General features: G+C 41.3%; 1 protein-coding gene and 1 long non-coding RNA gene across 3 annotated transcripts in view; one reads left to right on the top strand and one right to left on the bottom strand.

Annotated features, from left to right (window-relative positions):
- The window catches only part of apln (apelin), a 75,934-nt gene extending 70,495 nt beyond the window's left edge, over positions 1 to 5,439 (bottom strand). The window contains exon 1 of the mRNA XM_061891987.1: positions 5,101 to 5,439. Coding sequence (XP_061747971.1) covers positions 5,101 to 5,167 — 67 coding nt within the window. The 5' untranslated portion in view covers positions 5,168 to 5,439. The remainder of the gene's footprint in view (positions 1 to 5,100) is intronic.
- LOC133546139 (uncharacterized) overlaps positions 1 to 23,022 on the top strand; it is an 88,707-nt gene that overhangs the window by 27,040 nt on the left and 38,645 nt on the right. The window lies entirely within an intron of this gene.

The raw sequence follows: 23,022 nt of genomic DNA, 5'->3' as shown, positions 1-23,022 counted from the left end.
ATTGATACCGAAATGTGTGGTATCATCCAAAACTAATGTTAAGTATCCAAACAACAGAAGAATAAGTGATTATTACATTTTAACAGAAGTGTAGATAGAACATGTTAAAAGAGAGAGTAAGCAGATATTAAAAGTAAATAATCAATTCGATTAATAATTCATTTTCTACCACTCGTCCTTAATAGTTTTGACAAAATAACAGAATTGAAAATGACACAATATGTTACTGCATATGTCAGCAGACTTATTTAGGAGCCTTTGTTTGTTTACTTACTACTAAAAGACAAGTTGTCTCGTATGTTCACTATTTTATTTAAGGACAAACTTGCAATAAGAATAATATGTTTCATGTACTCTAAGATTTTTTTTTAAAATAAAGCCAATAATTATTAAAAAAAATATCGAAATAATTTTGGTACTGGTACCAAAATATTGGTATTGGGACAACACTAGTATCAATGTTGGATTTGATTTAGCCTGTATACAAAAATAGAAATAGAAATTTGGCACCCATATTCTTTGATTTTTTTTTTTAGTACGTAGGCCTTGGAAAAGAAAATTGACAGAAAGGGGTAATATTTTGGATTTTTTTTCTACATTTAAAACACTTCTTTGAGGTCTATATAACGTGTATGGGTGGTTCTGTGGTCAAAATTTTGCATCGATTATGTTTTACAGACCATTTTTAAGCTGCTTTCTGACCTTCTCTTCTTAAAATGCCATTTTATGAGCTGTCTTCTCCCAGTCAGCCATGTTGTGGTTTTTAGCGCCTCATATGGAGTCTATTGACAGATATAAGTTAGAGGTTTACGCTAATTTGTATTAGTGGAGGTTGCATGTGCATGTAGGAGCCAGTCTGCCCCACAACAGGAGGATAGAGAAAAAGAAGGAATTTATTGGTTACAACGTCGGACTACAATATCAAAGTGCTTCGGGTGAATCTCTACCATATATGGACATTTCCTGACGTTATGGAAAAAAACGTCAAAAATGGGGCAAATTCCAAATGGCTCGTTTGGAGGAGCTAAAATAAGAGCCTTTGAAGGAAGGCAATATTGTTTTATAAATATCTCCGCATTGCCTCCTGGTTTGATTTTTTAATGTTCAGGACTTCCGCAGATCCCAAATACACAAAAACAAATACCAAAAGGTAAGAAAGGTTGGTTTTGCATAATATATGTATATATATATATATATATATATATATATATTTATATATATATATATATATATATATATATATATATATATATATATATATATATGTATATATATATACTAGGGGTGTCCCGATACAACGTTTTCACTTCCGATACGGAGAATTGTGTATTGGCTGATACCGGTATAAATTAGATACTATACCAGCACAAATCCTAATACATACTTTTGTCCTTTTGTGGAGTTTTTGAAGTGGAGTGTTAATTGGGTTTTAGTGACACCCAGTGGTTACAATGGTTCATTAAATCAAGCTCAAGACGCAGTAAGTTGAATGATACGAACACACGTGTTACTTTCTAATAAGCATCTGTCTTGGAGACCAATTTATATTGACAAATATCGTATTTTAGACTTTCTAATAAGCTTCTGCTTGGAGACTTCTTTATATTAACAAATATCGTATTTTAGACTGCGATATCATTCAATTAAGGACCTTTATTAAGAATGCCTAGCTTATGTGCTAATGTGTGCTTAGCTGTTTTGTAGCTGCTTGCTCCTAGTAGCCGATAGCTCAGCATGTTTACATATTGTAAATGACTGGCTGTCGAGCTTTGCACATGTAAACATGCTGCTTGTATTGGAGCTTATGCTGTATTGGAGATTGCAGATGCCAGCCGATACTTTTTTTTTTTTGCTGATCCATTGAATCCAATATCAGATCGCAGGACCCCTAATATTTACGATGTCTTGCATTTTTTACACCAACTTTAATTAAATGAATATAAACCAAGTACATACGTAGATAGGTAGATGAAGTCGCTGGATACTGACTACTCATGATTATTCAAATGCAGCTACTCCCATTTTGTGGCCAACAGCCACAGCTATTAATACACACATCTCGGACTTGGAGCTGATTCGTGACTAGGAATGGGTACCTTATTCTGTACTTTCGTAGGTAGTGACCAAATTCAATTGCCACTGGGTGGTGAATCATGTAAAATAAATATTTAGACATTTTAATATCTTTCCAGTTGCAGACTCTGCATGGCATAAGCACGCGGCGGGCAAACAAGCATAGTCATAGCGGATTCACGTCATGTTGTCCATGCCAACAAAGAAAGCATGGTTGAGAAAAAGTGCTCAAAATAAACGCTCCAATTTTCAAATTGTGCTATCTAGATCTATGGATACGCCATATACGTGTTAGTGATTAGCATTAGAGATTTTACATGGCTGTATCCATCCATCCATTTTCTACCGCTTGTCCCTCTCAACACCTCCAAGTTTGGTCATTAAAACCACAACTAAGATGCATGTTACAATCAAAAGTATGTTATCATATAATATTATTATAATATATTTTTGCATACTGTATTTATTTTAGACTTTAAAGCAGGGGTGTCCAAAAAACTGCCTGTGGGCCAAATGCAGCCTGCCCAAGACTTCAATCTGGCCCGCGAGACGTGAAGGAATTTTACCCACAGGAAGATTGCATTAATTTTGATGCTGTTATTGTGTCACCAACTAGTGGACAACGTGAGAAATTTAGCTATGCTCTGTTCGGGTCTTATATGACCCATTGCAAACAACCTTCCCTAGTCAAGGTGCACAAAAAAAAAAAAACATAACAAAAAAATCCAACCAATACAACACACATGATCATACATATCACAACATTCTCACTGAACTTTGTGCACGTACCGTTAAATAATCTAACTTATACCCATTTAAATCCATTACTGTGCATGGGAAAATGCAAAACACACTCCACACTTATCCTTGTTTGCCACATTTTATCTGCTTGATATTTCTGATAGATTACAAAACTTTTAGAAGGTTGTCACAGAAGTAAACAAGGTTGGAGTCGAACTTTCACATACTCTTAATATCCAATTTTATTCATCATTAATTATGTTTACATTATATTATTATGATATGACCATTTATATATGTATAGGCTGTCTATGTATATATTTATATATCTACGTATGTGTGTATGTAGAATACAGGCCAAACGTTTGGACAGACCTCATTCAATGTGTTTTGTTTATTTTCATGACTATTTACATTGTAGATTGTCACTGAAGGCATCAAAACTATGAATGAACACGTGGAGTTATGTACTTAACAAAAAAAGGTGAAATAACTGAAAACATGTTTTATATTCTAGTTTCTTCAAAATAGCCACTCTTTGCTCTGATTACTGCTTTGCACACTCTTGGCATTCTCTCAATCAACTTCAAGCACACCTATCAAGTGAAAACTCTTGAAACTCATCGAGAGAATGCCAAAAGTGTGGGGAAAAGTAATCAGAGCAAAGGGTGGCTATTTTGAAGAAACTAGAATACAAAACATGTTTTCAGTTATTTTACCTTTTTTTGTTAAGTATATAACTCCATATGTGTTCGTTCATAGTTTTGATGCCTTCACTATGTAAATAGTCATGAAAATAAAGAAAACGCATTGAATGTGAAGGCGTGTCCAAACTTTTGGCCTGTATATATATATATTATTACTTTACATGCAGTTGGCTTTTGGCCCATTTAGGCCCCCAAGTCAGAAAGTTTGGACACCCCTGCTCTGAAGTACATTGAGGGTGTAGTGGCGTGAATAACAATAAAGCCACACCAGAAAAACAGAGGATAAAACATGCAAAGTTCACGAAAAATGTTTTTGGAAAACTACAACAGAAGGAAATAGTAACATATTAAAAGCAATAAAATAAAAACTATTAGAATAAAAAGTGCAGTGACATGAACATGTTCATGTGACAAAACCAAACAATTGACTCATTCACAAGTTGAGTTACTTTTTTTTTATTACATTGTATTAGTGTTAATGATACACATTATCTCAAACAACTATTGATATTTTGATTTTAGAACCGAAAGATCGATATTTTTGTATCGATCTGCGCACTACATAGCTACTCGGATGTCATTTTGCCCGTCCATGTTCAAAATAAACCAAAAGCATCCCCACCGCGGTCTCCTCGGCCACCTCATTCCCCAGACGCCCGAGTCCGAGACAGATGCCCCGGCGAGTGGGGGGATGAAACGGCTTCACACCCACTGCCTACATGCAGAGCCTCTTCCGACACCTTCCCGCCACGGCGCATGCTGCTAATGCCTCCAGCGAGCATCCCATCCCCACACCCATCAGCACCGCCTCGCCTCTCTCTCCTTCCATGGATACTATGGGGGGGCTGGGGGGGGGATATAGAGGTACATAAGCCGGAACAAACACTGAGAGGGATAAAGCCCCCCCTAGCGTCGTCGTCGTCGCCCCCACACGCAGCGGTGCAAAAAACGACACTGGCCGTGATGCTGGGTAATTGCTTCCCATTTTGTGGACCAAAATAGCGCATGTGTGCCTCGGATACACGGCTATGAATCCTGCTGACATGTGGACTCCCATCACATATCCTATAGAATGTTGCAGTGTGTGTGTGCGTGTGTGTGTGCGTGTGTGTGTGTGTGTGTGTGTGTGTGTGTGTGTGCTCCCTACCGGCAACTGAGACTTAGGTGATAATCCCAAAGAATGGCTCGGACATTTACACAAGGCCTAAGTGTTGTTTTTTGTTCACACCACTGTGTTACCTGCATCACATCTGCAGGCTCGGCCCCCCCGCTTCCCCCCCCAAAAAAGAAGCCATTGACGATGCACTTTACACAAAATGCACAAATGTATCCTCCTGCACGATCCAAGTGGCGTACGCCATGATCGTGGTGCAGGCGCCAGTTGGCGAGATGATGGATATTTCAAGTTGTTGGAGCACTGCAGTGCAGTACCAGGTGCTCCTGTATTCCCGCGCATGCTGGGTGAACTCGCCAGCCGCACACGCACGCAACATCAACATTGGTCCCGGCGCGAAGAAGCGTGGAAAAAAAGGAGAGGAAGGCGCACGAGTGCCGCCGCTTCTCCTCGGCTCGTACTCACCAGCACTGGCAGAACACAGCAGAGACACCAGGAGCACAATCACCAGCGTCAGGATCTTCACATTCATTTCTGCACTCCCCTCTGGCTCTCCGCTAGTCGCTGGCTGATATACTGTAGTGGTGTGTGTGTGTGTGGATATGTGTGTGTGTTTGTGTGTGGGGATGGGAGGGAGGAGAGAGAGAGAGGGTGAGAGAGCAAGAAAGAAGGAGAGTGTTTGCTTTGCTCTCCGAGTGTGTTGTTGTATTTGTGTGACAGCGCCACTCCAAAGGCTGGCTTTTTTTTTTTGTATGTGTGTGTGTCTGAGCTCTCCCACAGTGTGTGTGTGTCCAAAAATGAGCATGCAAGTTGAGTGTAGCTGAGAGTGCTAACTAACAAAGTCCTGCCTGGTCATGTGGCTTATGTATCTTATAGAGTGCCCTCCAGGTCAAGCCACCTCCCCGCCTTGCGAGCGTGCATATGGGCTGGGAGTTGGGGGGGTGGTATAAATGTGAGGGAGGGGCGGCAGAAGAGGGAGCACGGAGGCTTGTGCTGATATTGTTGGAAACTCTTTGAAATAAGTGTCAGGGTTGTGTTTTGTTACGACAAAGGGCAGTAAATTCATGTTCATGGTTTGTTTTTTAGCAACGTTGCATATGTTGGTGCAGTAACACTTTAGTATGTGGAACATATTCACCATTAATTAGTTGCTTATTAAAGTAATGAACGCTTAATTTAGAGATATTTGTACACTAGGGGAACATAGGTTTAGGCTTAGGGTTACTAGACTCTTAGTTAATGACTTACTGGTTGGTATAAAAAGGCCATTCAGAATAAAACATTAATTAAAGCTGCAAGCGGCGAAAGACGGGACCGCCTTTTGCTGGTGTTTCTCGCCTTTACCCATTCAACATATCTTTACATTCACATTACCTACCTTCCCTGCATCCTGGGGTCACACTGGTGCTTTTTCTGTCACCCATACATGCTGGTGCTTCCTGCCATCACCCAGACAACATATCTTTACCTGCACATTACCTACCTTCTCTGTATCCTGGAGTCAAACTGGTGCCTCCTTCTTTTACCTGGTCAACATATCTTTACCCGCAAAGTACCTACCTTCTCTGCATTGTGTGGTCACGCTGGTGCTTTCTGCTTTATGCGGCCATCCTGAGACGGCAGCAGCGCAGCAGCATCAGCACAGCAGTTCTTTGGAGGCCCGTAAAATCAAAACCGGAGCAGTTAGAAAAACTCTTTGCGCTACTTTTAATCAGAAGGGTCCAATCTCTTTCCTGTGCGAGTTTGAAGCCGACACAACAAACGCGCTCAGAGGAGATAATGTTTGAAAAAAGCTGACGGGTTTTTCAAAACTTTTGTTTTGAAAGTGTAATTGCCAACTTCCTGTTGATTTTTGGTGAAGGATGTCAATTAATGGAATGTAGGTCTAAGAGACCTACATAGAGGTTTTTGTTACATGTCTCTACGACATTCGTACCGGAAGTTACAATCAGTTTTGTCTGTGTTTTCTTCCTAGGAGCAGTTCTGTCTGCGTTTTATTCCTAGGGGACGCTAGAGCGCAATTTTAAGTTTTGGGGTTTGGTTTTTTTATTAGATCGCAATTTTCGCCAGTCCTGATGTGTGTGTCCAGTTTAGTGAGTTTTGAAGCATTTTAAGGGGGTCAAATTACAGCTCAAAGAGGCAAAAATGAAATTTTTTAGGAAACTTTTGTTTTGAAGGGGTGTTTGCCAACTTCCTGTTGATTTTTGCTGAAGGATGTAATTTGAAATGTCGGTCTAAGTCAGACCTACTTAGAGGTTTTTGTTCCATGTCTCTACGACATTCCTAACGGAAGTTACAAGCAGTTTTGTCTGTGTTTTTTTCCTAAGGGGCGCTACAGCGCAATTTTGAGTTTTGGGGTTTAGTTTTTTTATTAGATGGCAATTTTCGCTAGTCCTGATGTGTGTGAAATATTTGGTGAGTTTTGAAGCAAGTTAAGGGGGTCAAATTACAGCTCAAAGAGGCGGCGGAATAATAATAATAAAACCTTAGAAATACAATAGGGTCCTCTGACCCAAAGGGACATTCGGTCCCTAATAAGTACTTAATAATGACTAATTAGTAGCCAATATGTTACTAATTTGCATGTTAATAAGCAACTAATTAATGGTGAATATGTGTTCGCTATACTAAAGTGTTACCAAAGTTGCATATGTTGGATCATAAAAGCCGAGCAGCCACGTGGCATTGATGGCAACTCTCAATCTTCTAAATCATTTTTGATAAATTTATCTTGTTGTTGTTAATTTTGTGGCAAGGTTGGTCCGTTATACATGATATAAAAGTCACAAATCACATAGTATATAATTAACAGAGCCTAACCAAGATTTCATTGTGCCCGATAACGAGCTAATGACACAATCATCTCGACTATGAACACACTGCACACAAGCGAATGAAGGGCATACTTAGTCAACAGCCATACTTTGACCCGTTTGACCTACTGCCCTCTGGAAGGCGCTACAAGGTCATCAGGTCTATGACCAACAGACTCAAGAACAGTTTTTTTCCTAAAGCCATAATCACGATGAACTCTCATAGGCACTGATTTTATAGTTTAGCACCTCTGTGTGTAATTTTTACTTTCCACCCACAGTCTGAATGCTTCTGTACATATGTATATAGTATAATATTTAAACAACACATTCAGAACATTCGTTCTCAGGACTGGACTGTGCACGTTACCTCTTTTTGTACTATTTTTTATTTTCTTTCCTTCCTATGTTTTGCATTTTTATAGACTGTCACACTGATACTGGAGTTGCTTTTAATCTTATTGTACCTGTGTTTAATGACATTTCATTCTATACATGTCACACAAAGGGTGGCAGTATGAACAATGCCAACACTGTCATAAATATGTGCCATATAGTGAAACCACACTAAACAACGACAAACACATTTTGGAAAAATATTTGCACCGCAGCACAACATAAACACAAGCTCCCAGAATTCCCTGCAGCACCAATTCTTCCGGTATGCTACAAAATAAACAAAAGCAGGATCTACACCTAACATCCTCTGTAATGATACCACATACAATAGCTTATCTGGGCAATACTACTATGATTCATCGATATTTTTTAACATCACAAAATCTTCTTTCGTTTTTTTAAAATTTATATTATGTTTATGAACTCAGAAAATATGTCTCTGGACACATAAGGACTTTGAATATGACCAATGTATGATCCTGTATCGGATTGATACCCAAATTTGGGGTATCATCCCAAACTAATGTAAAGTATCAAACAACAGAAGAATAAGTGATTATTCAATTTTAACAGAAGTGTAGATAGAACATGTTGAAACAGAAAATAACTAGATATTTACAGTAAATGAAAAATTAGATTAATAATTAATTTTCTACCACTTGTCCTTTATCATTTTGACAAAATAATAGAATGATAAATGACACAATATGTTACTACATATGTCAGCAGCTAAATTAGGAGCCTTTGTTTGTTTACTTACTAATAAAAGACAAGTTGTCTTGTATGTTCACTATTTTATTTAAGGACAAAATTGCAATAAAAAAACATATGTTTAATGTACCCTAAGTTAAAGATGTTTTTGTTCAAATAAAGCCAATAATGACATTGTTTGTGGTCCCCTTTATTTAGAAAAGTACCGAAATACATTTGATACTGGTACCACAATATTGGTAACGGGAAAACACTAATACACACACACCATGCACCCATTGGCAGAAATGTAGATGTGTTGGATTATTAATCTACTTGTTCATTTACTGTTATTACTTTTGTTAAAACGTATTAATCATCTGGTCTTCTTTTTTTGATACATTATGCAATGATACTACAAATTTTTTATCAATCCAATACCAAGGGTCATACATTGGTCATTATCAATCAATCAATCAAAATGTATTTTTAAAGCGCTTTTCATACATAAAAGAAATGCAACACCGAAGGTTTTACAAAGTATAAAACAATACCCCGGTGACCCATATCCCCCATTATCACATATGTACACACGGGCACAGATACCAAACACAAACACATGCACACACACACATCATACACACACATGTAATTGTATGGACCAGTGAATGCATGGCTGAGTACAGAGGATACATGTAAGTAAACACTATCACAAAAGCCATCTGCACTAGGAGGTCATCAGAACATGGCCACCAGGACGCTGACACAAGCACAGCCGATAACCCCTGAGGCAGATGGCTCATTTGAGGAATGTTGGAAAATAGAAATAATAAAACTTGTAAAATAGTAAGAACTATGTGTAGAAATAAAGAATTAAATACAAGTAAGACATATAAAGATTAATAGAAAAAAAATAAAATGAATACAAAAAAAATATATATATATATACTGTAAATAAATAAATACATAAAACTAAATAAAATATTGCGTACCTAATAGGATATAAAGTAAAATACAGATGGCTTCAATAAAATAATTAAAATCAGGTAAAAGCCAAATCAGTCTTAAGCCTGCTCTTAAAAACATGAAAGTTCTCCTGTGTCCAGGGACGTATTTCATCGGTTTATAACCAATAAAAAATGACAAAAGGTTTTGAAATAGCGGTTAACTGTTGTATCCTCCTGTTTTCTTTATTTTCATGACTTTTTACTTTGTAGATTGTCACTAAAGGCATCAATACTATGAATGAACACATGTGGCTGTTGTATCCTCCTGTTTTCTTTATTTTCATGACTTTTTACATTTTAGATTGTCATTGAAGGCATCAAAACTATGAATGAACACATGTGGAGTTATGTACTTAACAAAATAAGTTGAAATAATTGAAAACATGTTTTATTCTAGTTTGTTGAAAATAGCCACCTTTTGCTGTGATTGCTGCTTTGCAAATTCTCGGCATTTTCTCGATGAGCTTCAAGTGCACATGTGAAGTCAATAAGTCAATCAATCAAAGTTTATCCATATAGCCTTTAATCACAAATGTCTCAAAGGGCTGCACAAGCCACAACCACATCCTCGGCTCAGATCTCACATCAGGGCAAGAAAAAACTCAACCCAATGGGATACAATGAGAAACATTGGAGGAGACCACAGATGTGGGGATCCCCCACATGGACGTCCCTACAATGGACGTAGAGTGGATCGAGTTAATAGTGTGAGAGTCCAGTCCATAGTGGAGCCAGCAGAATATCATCTTGAGTGGAGACTAGTCAGCAGCGCAGAGACGTCATCAACTGATGCACAGACGAGTGGTCCACCCCGGGTCCCGACTTGAACAGCTAGCGCTTCATCTGTGGTCACCTAATAAAATTCTCAAAGCAGGAGATGGGGGCAGAGAAGAAAAGAGACGGCAGATCAAGTGGTCTAAAAGGGCTGTCTATTTAAAGGCTATCCATCCATTTTCTACCGCTTACTCCCTTTGGGGTCGCGGGAGGCGCTGGCGCCTGTCTAAGCTACAATCGGGCGGGAGGTGGGGTACACCCTGGACAAGTCGCCACCTCATCGCAGTATTTAAAGGCTAGTGTATACAAATTAGTTTTAAGATAGGACTTAAATGCTTCTACTGAGGTAGCATCTCTAACTTACCCGGAGGGCATTCCATAGTACTGGAGCCCCAATACAAAACGCTCTATAGCAGGGGTCTCTAGATGCAGAGTCTGGGTGAGGCTGTGCTCCAAGAAAAGATTTCTTAAAAAAAAATATTTTTAAATGTCTTTTTTATTTTCAACACAAAATAAAATCAAAATATAAATGAACAAAATGAGAATTAAGTAAATAAATCAGTCATAGGTAACAACAATAATCATTTGATTTCTCCAGTCAGCAACAATGTATACACATACTTACTGTGATGTTATGAGCTAGGAAATATAAGAACTACACTACCCAGCATGGAACAGTAGTGACGAATATGCGTGGTAGCCCCAGTGACGGTTGTATGTCGCCATGTCGGCAGCTAGAATGTGGTTATGAGCATGCTATGGAGTTTATAGTTACGGTAGCACAATTAGCCCCGAACAGGCTAATATCACGACTAATGTGTTACACGTCCGATACGCCCAGCGACTCTTTGTCGGACTATCAGCGCTGGGGTCCAGTGCCCCAGAGTATTGTCGCTCGGTCCTTCGGCGCAATGCTTCGGAAGCTACCGGACCGCTTGTCTCCCCGGCCTGGACTGTTACAGCGGCGCCGGGGGAGGGAGTGAGAGACACACACACAGTGACAGAGAGAGCTCGAGCGAAAGAGGGCGAGCAAGAGAGGAAGAGCGCGTGCGGGTTTAGGGGAAAAGCGTCGAAACGTTTCTCTGCTTGCATCACGCAAGTGACGCCAATGTTCCACCCTCGAGAGCCTTATACCACACGGTGATTGGTAGATTCCTTCAGCTCCGCACACAACGCTGTCAAGCACCATTCATATAAAACTTGCGGGCCGCACTAACATTAAACTTTCATATTAAGGTGGCGGCTGCAGAATAACGTCTTGCGGGCCGCAATTGGCCCGCTGGCCGCATTTCTGAGACCCCTGCTCTATAGCTTGCAGACTTTTTTTGGGCTTTGTGAATCACTAATAAGCCGGAGTTCTTTGAACGCAGATTTCTTGCCGGGACCTTGGGTACAATACAATCAGCAAAATAAGATGGAGCTAGACCGTTTAGTATTTTATACTTAAGTAGTAAAACCTTAAAGTCGCATCTTAAGTGCACAGGAAGCCAGTGCAGGTGAGCCAGTATAGGCGTAATATGATCAAACTTTCTTGTTCTTGTCTAGCAGCCACATTTTGTACCAACTGCTAGACATTGGGAGACCCGGAAATCAGTGAATACCATTTCAGGTGACTACCTCTTGAAGCTCATCGAGAGAATGCTAAAAGTGTGCGAAAAAGTATTTAGAGCAAAGGGTGGCTATTTTGGAAAAAATTCGAATATAAAACATGTTTTAAGTTATTTGACATTTTTTTGTGAAGTACATAACTCCACATGTGTTCATTCATTATTTTGATGCCTTCAGTGACAATTTACAATGTAAATAGTCATGAAATAAAGAAAACACGTTGAATGAGAAGTTGTGTCCAAACTTTTGGCCTGTATTGTGTATATATATATATATATATATATATATATATATATATATATATATATATTCTTTCAGCATTTTTTAAAGCACAGGACAATTCAACTCTAGATCCAATTCCAACAATAAAACATCAGTAGAAGAGGATGCAAAAAATATATATATATATATATATATATATATATATATGTATTTTTGTCAGCGCTTGTGTCCTCTGCTGCCAGAGTGAAACGGGCCTACACTTCCGTATTTAGCGCCATAATGTAGTCAGGTTGGAACCGCAACATCGTGGTGACACCACCATGGCAAAAAGTGGCTGTGGCAGGGGGCGTGGTCAGAGACCTGCTACAGTGGCGAAAACTTGTACAACACGAAATGTAGAGAATTTTGGGGCTTTCTCCCCTTAAGGGTTGTTTGCTAATTCCTTCAAATTATGCGTGAAAATGACATGATTTGGTACGAAGATGCAACCAAAACATAAACTACGCGATACGAAATTGCCTCCAGTCTTCTGTAGGTGACGTCATTTTGGAGCTACAAATGTGCTGAAACATGTTAGAAATCCAGCATTAAATCACGACTGTGTCTATTTGGGGGGGAATTTACCTGTTAATATAATTTTTAGGTCAGGAACTTTGAAGCTTTGTTAACAAAACATTGATGTTGACAGCTTTGTGTTGTAGTTGACAAAGCAAATTCATCTGCAGTGGTCTTTTATGTTTAACATAGAAAGGATATTTTATTCCAAAAGTTGTAACTGGCAAAAGAAATAGACCATAAAACAAAAGTCCACCGCAGAAGACTCTGGTTCTCATGAGGTTATATCTCATTAATAACTCATTAATTTCAATATGGAAACATGCCAGGGGCCAATAAAATAATGAGCTACGGGCCTTTTGATTTTTTCCCCCCCTGTCAGCGCCGACCATAACGAGATGGTTGTTTTTAAGATGGATGCCTCTCCTGATGCAACACTGGCCGGGATTTGAACCATGTCTTTTGCTTTGATTTACTCATAAGGTGGAAAAAAGGGATAAATAATGTGAAATAGTAAAAATAAATGAGTATTAAACAAATGCAAAACAATCAGAATACTGTTGCGCTTGTAACGCGAAAGCAAGACAAGTTGAAGTATCTTATCTTTGACACACAAATATGTGCACTAGGGATGCACCGAAATGAAAATTTGTGGCCGAAGCCGAAGCCAAATAAAATTTAAACGTTTGGCCGAAGGCCGAAGGCCGAATACCGAATAATGAATGCAGTTTTTCACAATTTTTTAAATATTGCATAAATAGCCTAGAATAAATATTTAGACATGTTTTTCAAATAAAGTAATTTTTTATTGAATATTGACATTTTTTTAATATTCCAGTAGTCTTTGCTTTTCAAAAAAAGCACAGTTTTTCATTTATATTAGGCCTTCAAACAAAACATGCATTCCAAAAAAAAATAAAGTGCTTTAAAGTGGATAAACCCACAACAAATGAGTTATTGTCCTTTTGGCAAAAGTCTGTTTAGCCACAGTCGATATGCTAATAATGTAAACCGAAGGCTTCAGTAAATCTCAATTAAGTGTGTGCTTGTAACCTCTTACACTTATACAGGTAGCCTACACAACAGGCTAATAATAGGGACGGCGTGGCGCAGTGGAAGAGTGGCCGTGCGCAACCCGAGGGTCCCTGGTTCAAATCCCACCTAGAACCAACCTCGTCACGTCCGTTGTGTCCTGAGCAAGACACTTCACCCTTGCTCCTGATGGTTGCTGGTTGGCGCCTTGCATGGCAGCTCCCTCCATCAGTGTGTGAATGTGTGTGTGAATGGGTAAATGTGGAAGTAGTGTCAAAGCGCTTTGAGTACCTTGAAGGTAGAAAAGCGCTATACAAGTACAACCCATTTATTATTTATCATTTAATAATGTAAACAGAGGCCCCAGTAAATCTCAATAAGTGTGTGCTTGTAACCTCATACACTTATACAGGTGGCCTACACAACAGGCTAATAATGTAAACAGAGGCCCCAGTAAATCTCAATAAGTGTGTGCTTGTAACCTCATACACTCATACAGGTACACGACGTATCCCAACGTCACCACGTCACTGCACGTTGGTTAATTGCGTCACCGCGTCAAAAACTTGCGTCACACGCCACTATTCGGCCTTGTTTTTAACTCATTCCACCGAAGACCGAATGTGGCTTTTTTTGCCATATTCGGCCGAATACATTCGGTTACCGATTAATCGGTGCCTCCCTAATGTGCACCGTTTAATTCGATCTAAGACGTGAACGAATGACTCCTAACATAAAGCGATTCAAAATGGCGGTCACAACAAACCCAAACCTTTGGGTAGATCTCCTGACGGTCACTTGAAGGGGCCGCTCGATTACTCACTCTTAACTGCATATATGAATGCTAACCAAGAACAACATTGTTTTGTGCACAATAGAACAATGACAGTGAATAATTTTGACAAAGTCAAGTATCTTATTTTTCGGACTATAAGTCGCAGTTTTTTTCATAGTTTGGCCGGGGGTGTGACATATACTCCGGAGCGACTTATGTGTGAAATTATTAACACATTACCGTAAAATATCAAATAATATTATTTATCTCATTCGCGGAAGAGACAAAGAAAATGTCAGGAATCGTCACATACACGTCAACCAATAAGAATTTGGCGGGGGAGGGCCATGGCAGAAGTGCATTGTGGGTCATGGAATATTAACTGCTATATGCTACTGCCATAGCTATTAAACATTGATAATTTCATCGTTGGCGGTAACTTATAAAAACTGAGAAGGGCTGAAAAAAAATTGGACCAAAAAGGAAATCATGTACTGCAGATTACAAGCTGGACGTAGTGAAATATGCAGCAGAAAAAGACAAGAGGAAGCGGCGCATACCTTTGGAGTTGGCAGAGTTGTTTAGAAGTGACATTGAGGAAGAAGATTTCATGGAATTTATCGATTAGGAGTGACAGATTGTTTGGTAAAGGTATAGCATGTTCTATTTGTTATAGTTATTTGAATGACTCTTACCATAATATGTTACGTTAACATACCAGGCACCTTCTCAGTTGGTTATTTATGCCTCATATAACGTACACTTATTCAGCCTGTTGTTCACTATTCTTTATTTATTTTAAATTGCCTTTCAAATGTTTATTCTTGGTGTTGGATTTTATCAAATATATGTCCCCCAAAAATGCGACTTTTAATACAGTGCGACATATATATGTTTTTGTCCTTCTTTATTATGCATTTTCGGCCGGTGCGACGTATACTCCGGAGCGACTTATAATCTGAAAAATACAGTAAACAGTTGTGGTGAATTATGTCCTTACAGCAACTGCTACAATACCACCATTAATAATTAAAGAAGAAAAAAAACAATAAGTACATGAGTAATACCTGACATAGTCAATACATATGCACAGAATATATTCTACATAAAATAAACATTGTAATGTTCAGTTCAGTTCAGTTTCAATTTATTTGGAACATGCATACGATACAATGTCATGCATCACACAATTCCAGTCGTTTCATTACAGCACGTCCGAAAAGGAGTAGGAAGAAGCAGAGCTTATTTAATCCTACTCTTTTTCATACAATAGCAATTTTATCCAATTTCCTTGGTCTCTGTAACAGAACAGTGAACAAATAAATAATGAATACATAGTATACCATAGTAAGCAAATATAAGTAGTAATATAAGTACAAATATTAAATACCTAAATAATCTTTGTCTCGGTAAAAAAAAAAAAAAAATGAAAAAAAAGGGTTCAAGATGTTCATCATAATTCTCGTTCTGTGTACTTTGTAAACACTTGTAGTTTGGATCATATTGGTGCTTTGTTGGATTTCTTTGGTTAATCCATTCCATAATTTTGTCAGGCTTGGTCAAAAATAGGACTCAGATGCAGAGTAGGGAGCAATCTGGTAGGCTTTTATTTTGAAAGTTTTATTTTCACCTCCAGAGTCAAATCAACATATGCAATCAACTGACGAGTCTGCGAAAAAAAAGGGTTCCACAAAAAAGGAACAACCGAAAATCACTCCAAAAGGAGGAAACACAAAAACAATAGCGAACTATACTTGGCACAGGATATAATCAATTTCGTTGTTCTTTGAACCTGTTCACTGCAATAATGACGATAAAACTCTATTCTATAATCTATGAAATTTATCATTAACAAAAAGCAATCCAAAAGGAGGGATGAACAATGGCTACAAAACGTCTTCACTGTCTCTATCTAGAAAAATCTTTAACAAAAATTGTCACTCAAAAAATTGAGGAAAAGGAACAACTGAAAGACAAAACTGAAAGCTCACTACTTCGGCTGCAAAACTAAATAACCAAAATTCACTCTGCTGAGGAGGAGAAAAGGAAAACTCAAAATACCAACAAGGGAATTCAGGATCACGATACTCAAACAAGAGACGAGGCAAGGCTAGAGAGGCACGAACAAATGAGACAATCTGGCACAGAATAAAGGTAGGCGTGGGCTTATAAGACACATGAGGGTAATGGGGAACAGGTGGAAACAAATGACGTCAGACTGATGACACAAAAGGAAGGGCAAGTGACCTGAAACGAGAGGCGAGTTACTTTTCAAACTAAAATATGCAATTCACAACACAGAAAAACCCAAGACAAGACATCTCTCACCGCGGTCTGACAAATGTAATTCTACATACTAATATACTAAAGGTTTTAAGTGTTGTACAAGCATACACGTAATAAATTAGATTTTCCCCTAAGGTTATATTCTTCCTCCTTTGTTGAAAATAATTGTTGCACATTCTTGGGTAGCAGGTTATGGTTTGCTTTGTACATAATTGTAGTTGTTTGCAAATGCACCAAATCGTTGAATTTCAATAATTGTGATTTAAAAAGTAAACAGTTTGTATGTTCTCTCTATCCAACATTATGTATTATTCTAATTGATATTTTGTAACACAGTTAGTGAAGGAAGCACACATTTTAGTTGTTTCCACATATTTCTACACAATAACTCAGATATGGTAACACTAGTGAGCAGAAGAGAATATGAAGTGATTTTTGATCTAAAACATGTTTTGCTTTATTCATACGTATTATTATGTTGTATATACATGAACAGATAAATATATGGTAGACAATAAGTAATAAAATAATATTATACACTGTGGTTCCGCAAAGATGCAACGTGTGAGATGGACTTCCTCCTTTTGTATATATCTCCATGCTCCATTCTTTCTGCGTGTATCTTTAATCATGTTTAAAGTGGCCCTCCATGACAGTTACCACAGTAAAAAAAAAAAAAAAAAAAAAAGTATTCGTCTCAGTCCAATCCTCGCCCATTGGTTATATTCTTTTCATACAATAACGCCGATAAGAGCGTCGCCCCCCGGCACGGCCGTGACATAACTTATCTTTCCATTTGTTTACCACACAATAAACAGGAAATCTTGGTTTCTTGACGCCGGTGAATTGTGAGAACGTCCTTATCGCGTGGAGCCATGTAGCAACATCAAGGCGACCGTTACTTTCTGTTTTGGGGAGGGTTTCTTTGGTTTCAAAATATGAAGTATGTTAGGATTTTTTCTTTGTTTACGTCATAGTGTTTGCAACGTGTTCCCTCCAAAAACAGAAAGGCATTGGCATTTATGGCACCTCCTTTTGGGTTGTGGTCAAAATGCTTTAGAAAACGTGCATAGCATAGATGTAATTATAAGGGGTGTCGATCAAAATCTAATTTCGAATTAATCACGATTCTTATTTGTAAGGATTCTGAATTGATTTAAAAAAAACAAAAAACGAAAATCTATTTATTGTTAATGTTTTAATTATTGTTTTTTTTTTTGATCTGTCCTGTCCAGACATTTAGACGAATCATATTGTTGATGTACAGTCGTGGTCAAAAGTTTACGTACATTTGCAAAGAATATAATATCATGGCTGTCTCGAGCTCCTCTCTGAGCTGCTACCTTACCGTGGTAGAGGAGTTTGCGTGTCCCAATGATCCTAGGAGCTATGTTGTCTGGGGGTTTTCATGCCCCCTGGTAGGGTCTCCCAAGACAAACAGGTCCTAGGTGAGTGATCAGACAAAGAGCAGCTCAAAGACTTCTATGGAATTACAACGAAATGAACCCAGATTTCCCTTGCCCGGACGTGGGTCACCGGGGCCCCGCTCTGGAGCCAGGCCCGGAGTTGGGGCACGATGGCGAGCGCCTGGTGGTCGGGCCTGTTCCCATGGGGCCCGGCCGGGCACAGCCCGAAGAGGCAACGTGGGTCATCCCTCCAATGGGCTCACCACTCATAGGAGGGGCCATAGAGGTCGGGTACATTGTGAGCTGGGCGGCAGCCGAAGGCAGGGCACTTGGCGGTCCGATCCTCGGCTACAGAAGCTAGCTCTCGGGACGTGGAACGTCACCTCACTGGGCGGGAAGGAGCCTGAGCTAGTGCGCGAGGTAGAGAAGTTCCGGCTGGATATAGTCGGACTCACCTCGACGCACAGCAAGGGCTCTGGAACCAGTTCTCTCGAGAGGGACTGGACCCTCTTCCACTCTGGCGTTGCCGGCAGTGAGAGGCGACGGGCTGGGGTGGCAATTCTGGTTGCCCCCCGGCTCAAAGCCTGTACGTTTGAGTTCAACCCAGTGGACGAGAGGGTAGCTTCCCTTCGCCTTCGGGTGGGGGGACGGGTCCTGACTGTTGTTTGTGCTTACGCACCAAACAGCAGTTCAGAATACCCACCCTTTTTGGGTACACTCGAGGGAGTACTGGAAAGTGCTCCTCCGGGTGATTCCCTTGTCCTACTGGGAGACTTCAACGCTCATGTTGGCAACGACAGTGAAACCTGGAGAGGCGTGATTGGGAAGAATGGCCGCCCGGATCTAAACCCGAGTGGTGTTTTGTTATTGGACTTTTGTGCTCGTCACAGTTTGTCGATAACAAACACCATGTTCAAACATAAGGGTGTCCATATGTGCACTTGGCACCAGGACACCCTAGGCCGCAGTTCCATGATCGACTTTGTAGTTGTGTCATCGGATTTGCGGCCTTATGTTTTGGACACTCGGGTGAAGAGAGGGGCGGAGCTTTCTACCGATCACCACCTGGTGGTGAGTTGGCTGCGATGGTGGGGGAGGATGCCGGACAGACCTGGCAGGCCCAAGCGCATTGTGAGGGTCTGCTGGGAACGTCTGGCAGAGTCTCCTGTCAGAGAGAGTTTCAATTCACACCTCCGGGAGAACTTTGAACATGTCACGAGGGAGGTGCGGGACATTGAGTCCGAGTGGACCATGTTCCGAACCTCTATTGTCGAGGCGGCTGATTGGAGCTGTGGCCGCAAGGTTGTCGATGCCTGTCGTGGCGGTAATCCCAGAACCCGTTGGTGGACACCAGCAGTGAGGGATGCCGTCAAGCTGAAGAAGGAGTCCTATCGGGTTCTTTTGGCTCATAGGACTCCGGAGGCAGTGGACGGGTACCGACGGGCCAAGCGGTGTGCAGCTTTAGCGGTCGCGGAGGCAAAAACTCGGACATGGGAAGAGTTCGGGGAAGCCATGGAAAACGACTTCCGGACGGCTTCGAAGCGATTCTGGACCACCATACGGCGCCTCAGGAAGGGGAAGCAGTGCACTATCAACACCGTGTATGGTGCGGATGGTGTTCTGCTGACTTCGACTGCGGATGTTGTGGATCGGTGGAGGGAATACTTCGAAGACCTCCTCAATCCCACCAACACGTCTTTCTTTGAGGAAGCGGTGCCTGGGGAATCTGTAGTGGACTCTCCTATTTCTGGGGCTGAGGTCGCTGAGGTAGTTAAAAAGCTCCTCGGCGACAAGGCCCCGGGGGTGGATGAGATCCGCCCGGAGTTCCTTAAGGCTCTGGATGCTGTGGGGCTGTCTTGGTTGACAAGACTCTGCAGCATCGCGTGGACATCGGGGGCGGTACCTCTGGATTGGCAGACCGGGGTGGTGGTCCCTCTCTTTAAGAAGGGGGACCGGAGGGTGTGTTCCAACTATCGTGGGATCACACTCCTCAGCCTTCCCGGTAAGGTTTATTCAGGTGTACTGGAGAGGAGGCTTCGCCGGATAGTCGAACCTCGGATTCAGGAGGAACAGTGTGGTTTTCGTCCTGGTCGTGGAACTGTGGACCAGCTCTATACTCTCGGCAGGGTTCTTGAGGGTGCATGGGAGTTTGCCCAACCAGTCTACATGTGCTTTGTGGACTTGGAGAAGGCATTCGACCGTGTCCCTCGGGAAGTCCTGTGGGGAGTGCTCAGAGAGTATGGGGTATCGGAATGTCTTATTGTGGCAGTCCGCTCCCTGTATGATCAGTGTCAGAGCTTGGTCCGCATTGCTGGCAGTAAGTCGGACACGTTTCCAGTGAAGGTTGGACTCCGCCAAGGCTGTCCTTTGTCACCGATTCTGTTCATAACTTTTATGGACAGAATTTCTAGGCGCAGTCAAGGCGTTGAGGGGTTCCGGTTTGGTGGCCACGGGATTAGGTCTCTGCTTTTTGCAGATGATGTAGTCCTGATGGCTTCATCTGGCCGGGATCTTCAGCTCTCACTGGATCGGTTCGCAGCCGAGTGTGAAGCGACCGGAATGAGAATCAGCACCTCCAAGTCCGTGTCCATGGTTCTCGCCCGGAAAAGGGTGGAGTGCCATCTCCGGGTTGGGGAGGAGACCCTGCCCCAAGTGGAGGAGTTCAAGTACCTAGGAGTCTTGTTCACGAGTGGGGGAAGAGTGGATCGTGAGATCGACAGGCGGATCGGTGCGGCGTCTTCAGTAATGCGGACGTTGTATCGATCCGTTGTGGTGAAGAAGGAGCTGAGCCGGAAGGCAAAGCTCTCAATTTACCGGTCGATCTACGTTCCCATCCTCACCTATGGTCATGAGCTTTGGGTCATGACCGAAAGGATAAGATCACGGGTACAAGCGGCCGAAATGAGTTTCCCCCGCCGGGTGGCGGGGCTCTCCCTTAGAGATAGGGTGAGAAGCTCTGCCATCCGGGAGGAGCTCAACGTAAAGCCGCTGCTCCTCCACATCGAGAGGAGCCAGATGAGGTGGTTCGGGCATCTGGTCAGGATGCCACCCGAACGCCTCCCTAGGGATGTGTTTAGGGCACGTCCAGCTGGTAGGAGGCCACGGGGAAGACCCAGGACACGTTGGAAAGACTATGTCTCCCGGCTGGCCTGGGAACGCCTCGGGATCCCCCGGGAAGAGCTGGACGAAGTGGCTGGAGATAGGGAAGTCTGGGCTTCCCTGCTTAGGCTGCTGCCCCCGTGACCCGACCTCGGATAAGCGGAAGATGATGGATGGATGGATGGATGGGCTGTCTCGAGTTTCCAAAAATATTCTAAAACTTTTGTTCTTTTGTGATAAAGTGATTGGAGCACATACTTGTTGGTCACAAAAAACATTCATAAAGTTTGGTTCTTTTATGAATTTATTATGGGTCTGCTGAAAATGTGAGCAAATCTGCTGGGTCAAAAGTATACATACAGCAATGTTAATATTTGCTTACATGTCCTTTGGCAAGTTTCACTGCAATAAGACGCTTTTGGTAGCCATCCACAAACTTCTGGCAAGCTTTTGGTTGAATTTATTACTACTCCTCAGTGCAGTTCAGCTAAATGTGTTGGTTATCTGACATGGACTTGTTTCTTCACCATTGTCCACACGTCTAAGTCATGACTTTGGGAAGGCCATTCTAAAACCTTATTTCTAGCCTGATTTAGCCATTTCTTTACCACTTTTGACATGTGTTTGTGGTAGGGCTGGGCGATATATCGCAGGTTTGTCTCTGTGCGATATAGAAAATTACTATATCGTAATATTCGATTATATGTTCTCCCGCACTTGCTTTTAGCTGCGTGCATTACATTACTGGCGTTTCCCACTCCTTCTTGTGTCACCTTCTCACAGACATAAAACAAACCCGCCTTCTTACATACGTCACATACTGTCGGGCATGTAGCGTCACTCGCTCTTGCCGAGAGCTAACGTTAGCATGGCTAACATTAGCAGAGGTAGGTCGAGTTGCTTTTAGCTGCGTGCATTACACAACAGGCGTTTCTCACTCCTCCTCGTCTCTCATTCTCACAGAGACGGAAAACAAGCCCACCTTCTTACATAAGTCACATACCCTCGCTAGTCTAGCGTCATACGCTCTTGCCGACCAGAGAGGTAGCAGCATGGCTAATGTCTGCTGAGGCATGTCGAGCGGAGCGGAACGTGTGATAATACAAGAGAGAGATGGTGTGAAACTGATCACAAATGGAGGAAGAACAATAAATGCCTAAAATAAAGAGTTGGGGGTCCATCATCTGGCCGTGGTTTGGCTTCAAGTGGGAAGATATTCGGCAGTCAACAACAATATGCAAAGTGTGCAGCAGAAGTGTTACTACAAAAAGGTAGCACCACTATTAATTTGTTCTTTCATTTAAAAAGTCACCTGCGAGAGAATGAAGAGTATTTAAAAAATACACTTTTGGTCAATTGACATAGTTGCAATTTCCCTCTCTGCATGAACGTTTAAAAGTAGCATATATTAATGCAGTATGAAGAAGAATGTTTTAATGTAGACACATAGAATCATCATACTGCTGTGATTATATGCGTTCATTCAAGGATGAGGGGGCGACTTGTCCAGGGTGTACCCCGCCTTCCGCCCGATTGTAGCTGAGACAGGCGCCAGCACCCCCCGCGACCCCAAAAGGGAATAAGCGGTAGAAAATGGATGGATGGCATTCAAGGCCAAGGCAAAATATCGTATATCGCAATGTGGCATAAAAATATTGCGATATTAATAAAAGCCAATATCACCCAGCCCTAGTTTGGGGTCATTGTCCTGCTGGAACATC

The sequence above is a fragment of the Nerophis ophidion genome, linkage group LG29 (genome assembly GCF_033978795.1).
Source record: "Nerophis ophidion isolate RoL-2023_Sa linkage group LG29, RoL_Noph_v1.0, whole genome shotgun sequence".
Taxonomy (NCBI): Eukaryota; Metazoa; Chordata; class Actinopteri; order Syngnathiformes; family Syngnathidae; genus Nerophis; species Nerophis ophidion.
This window is presented reverse-complemented; position numbering and strand designations above follow the sequence as displayed.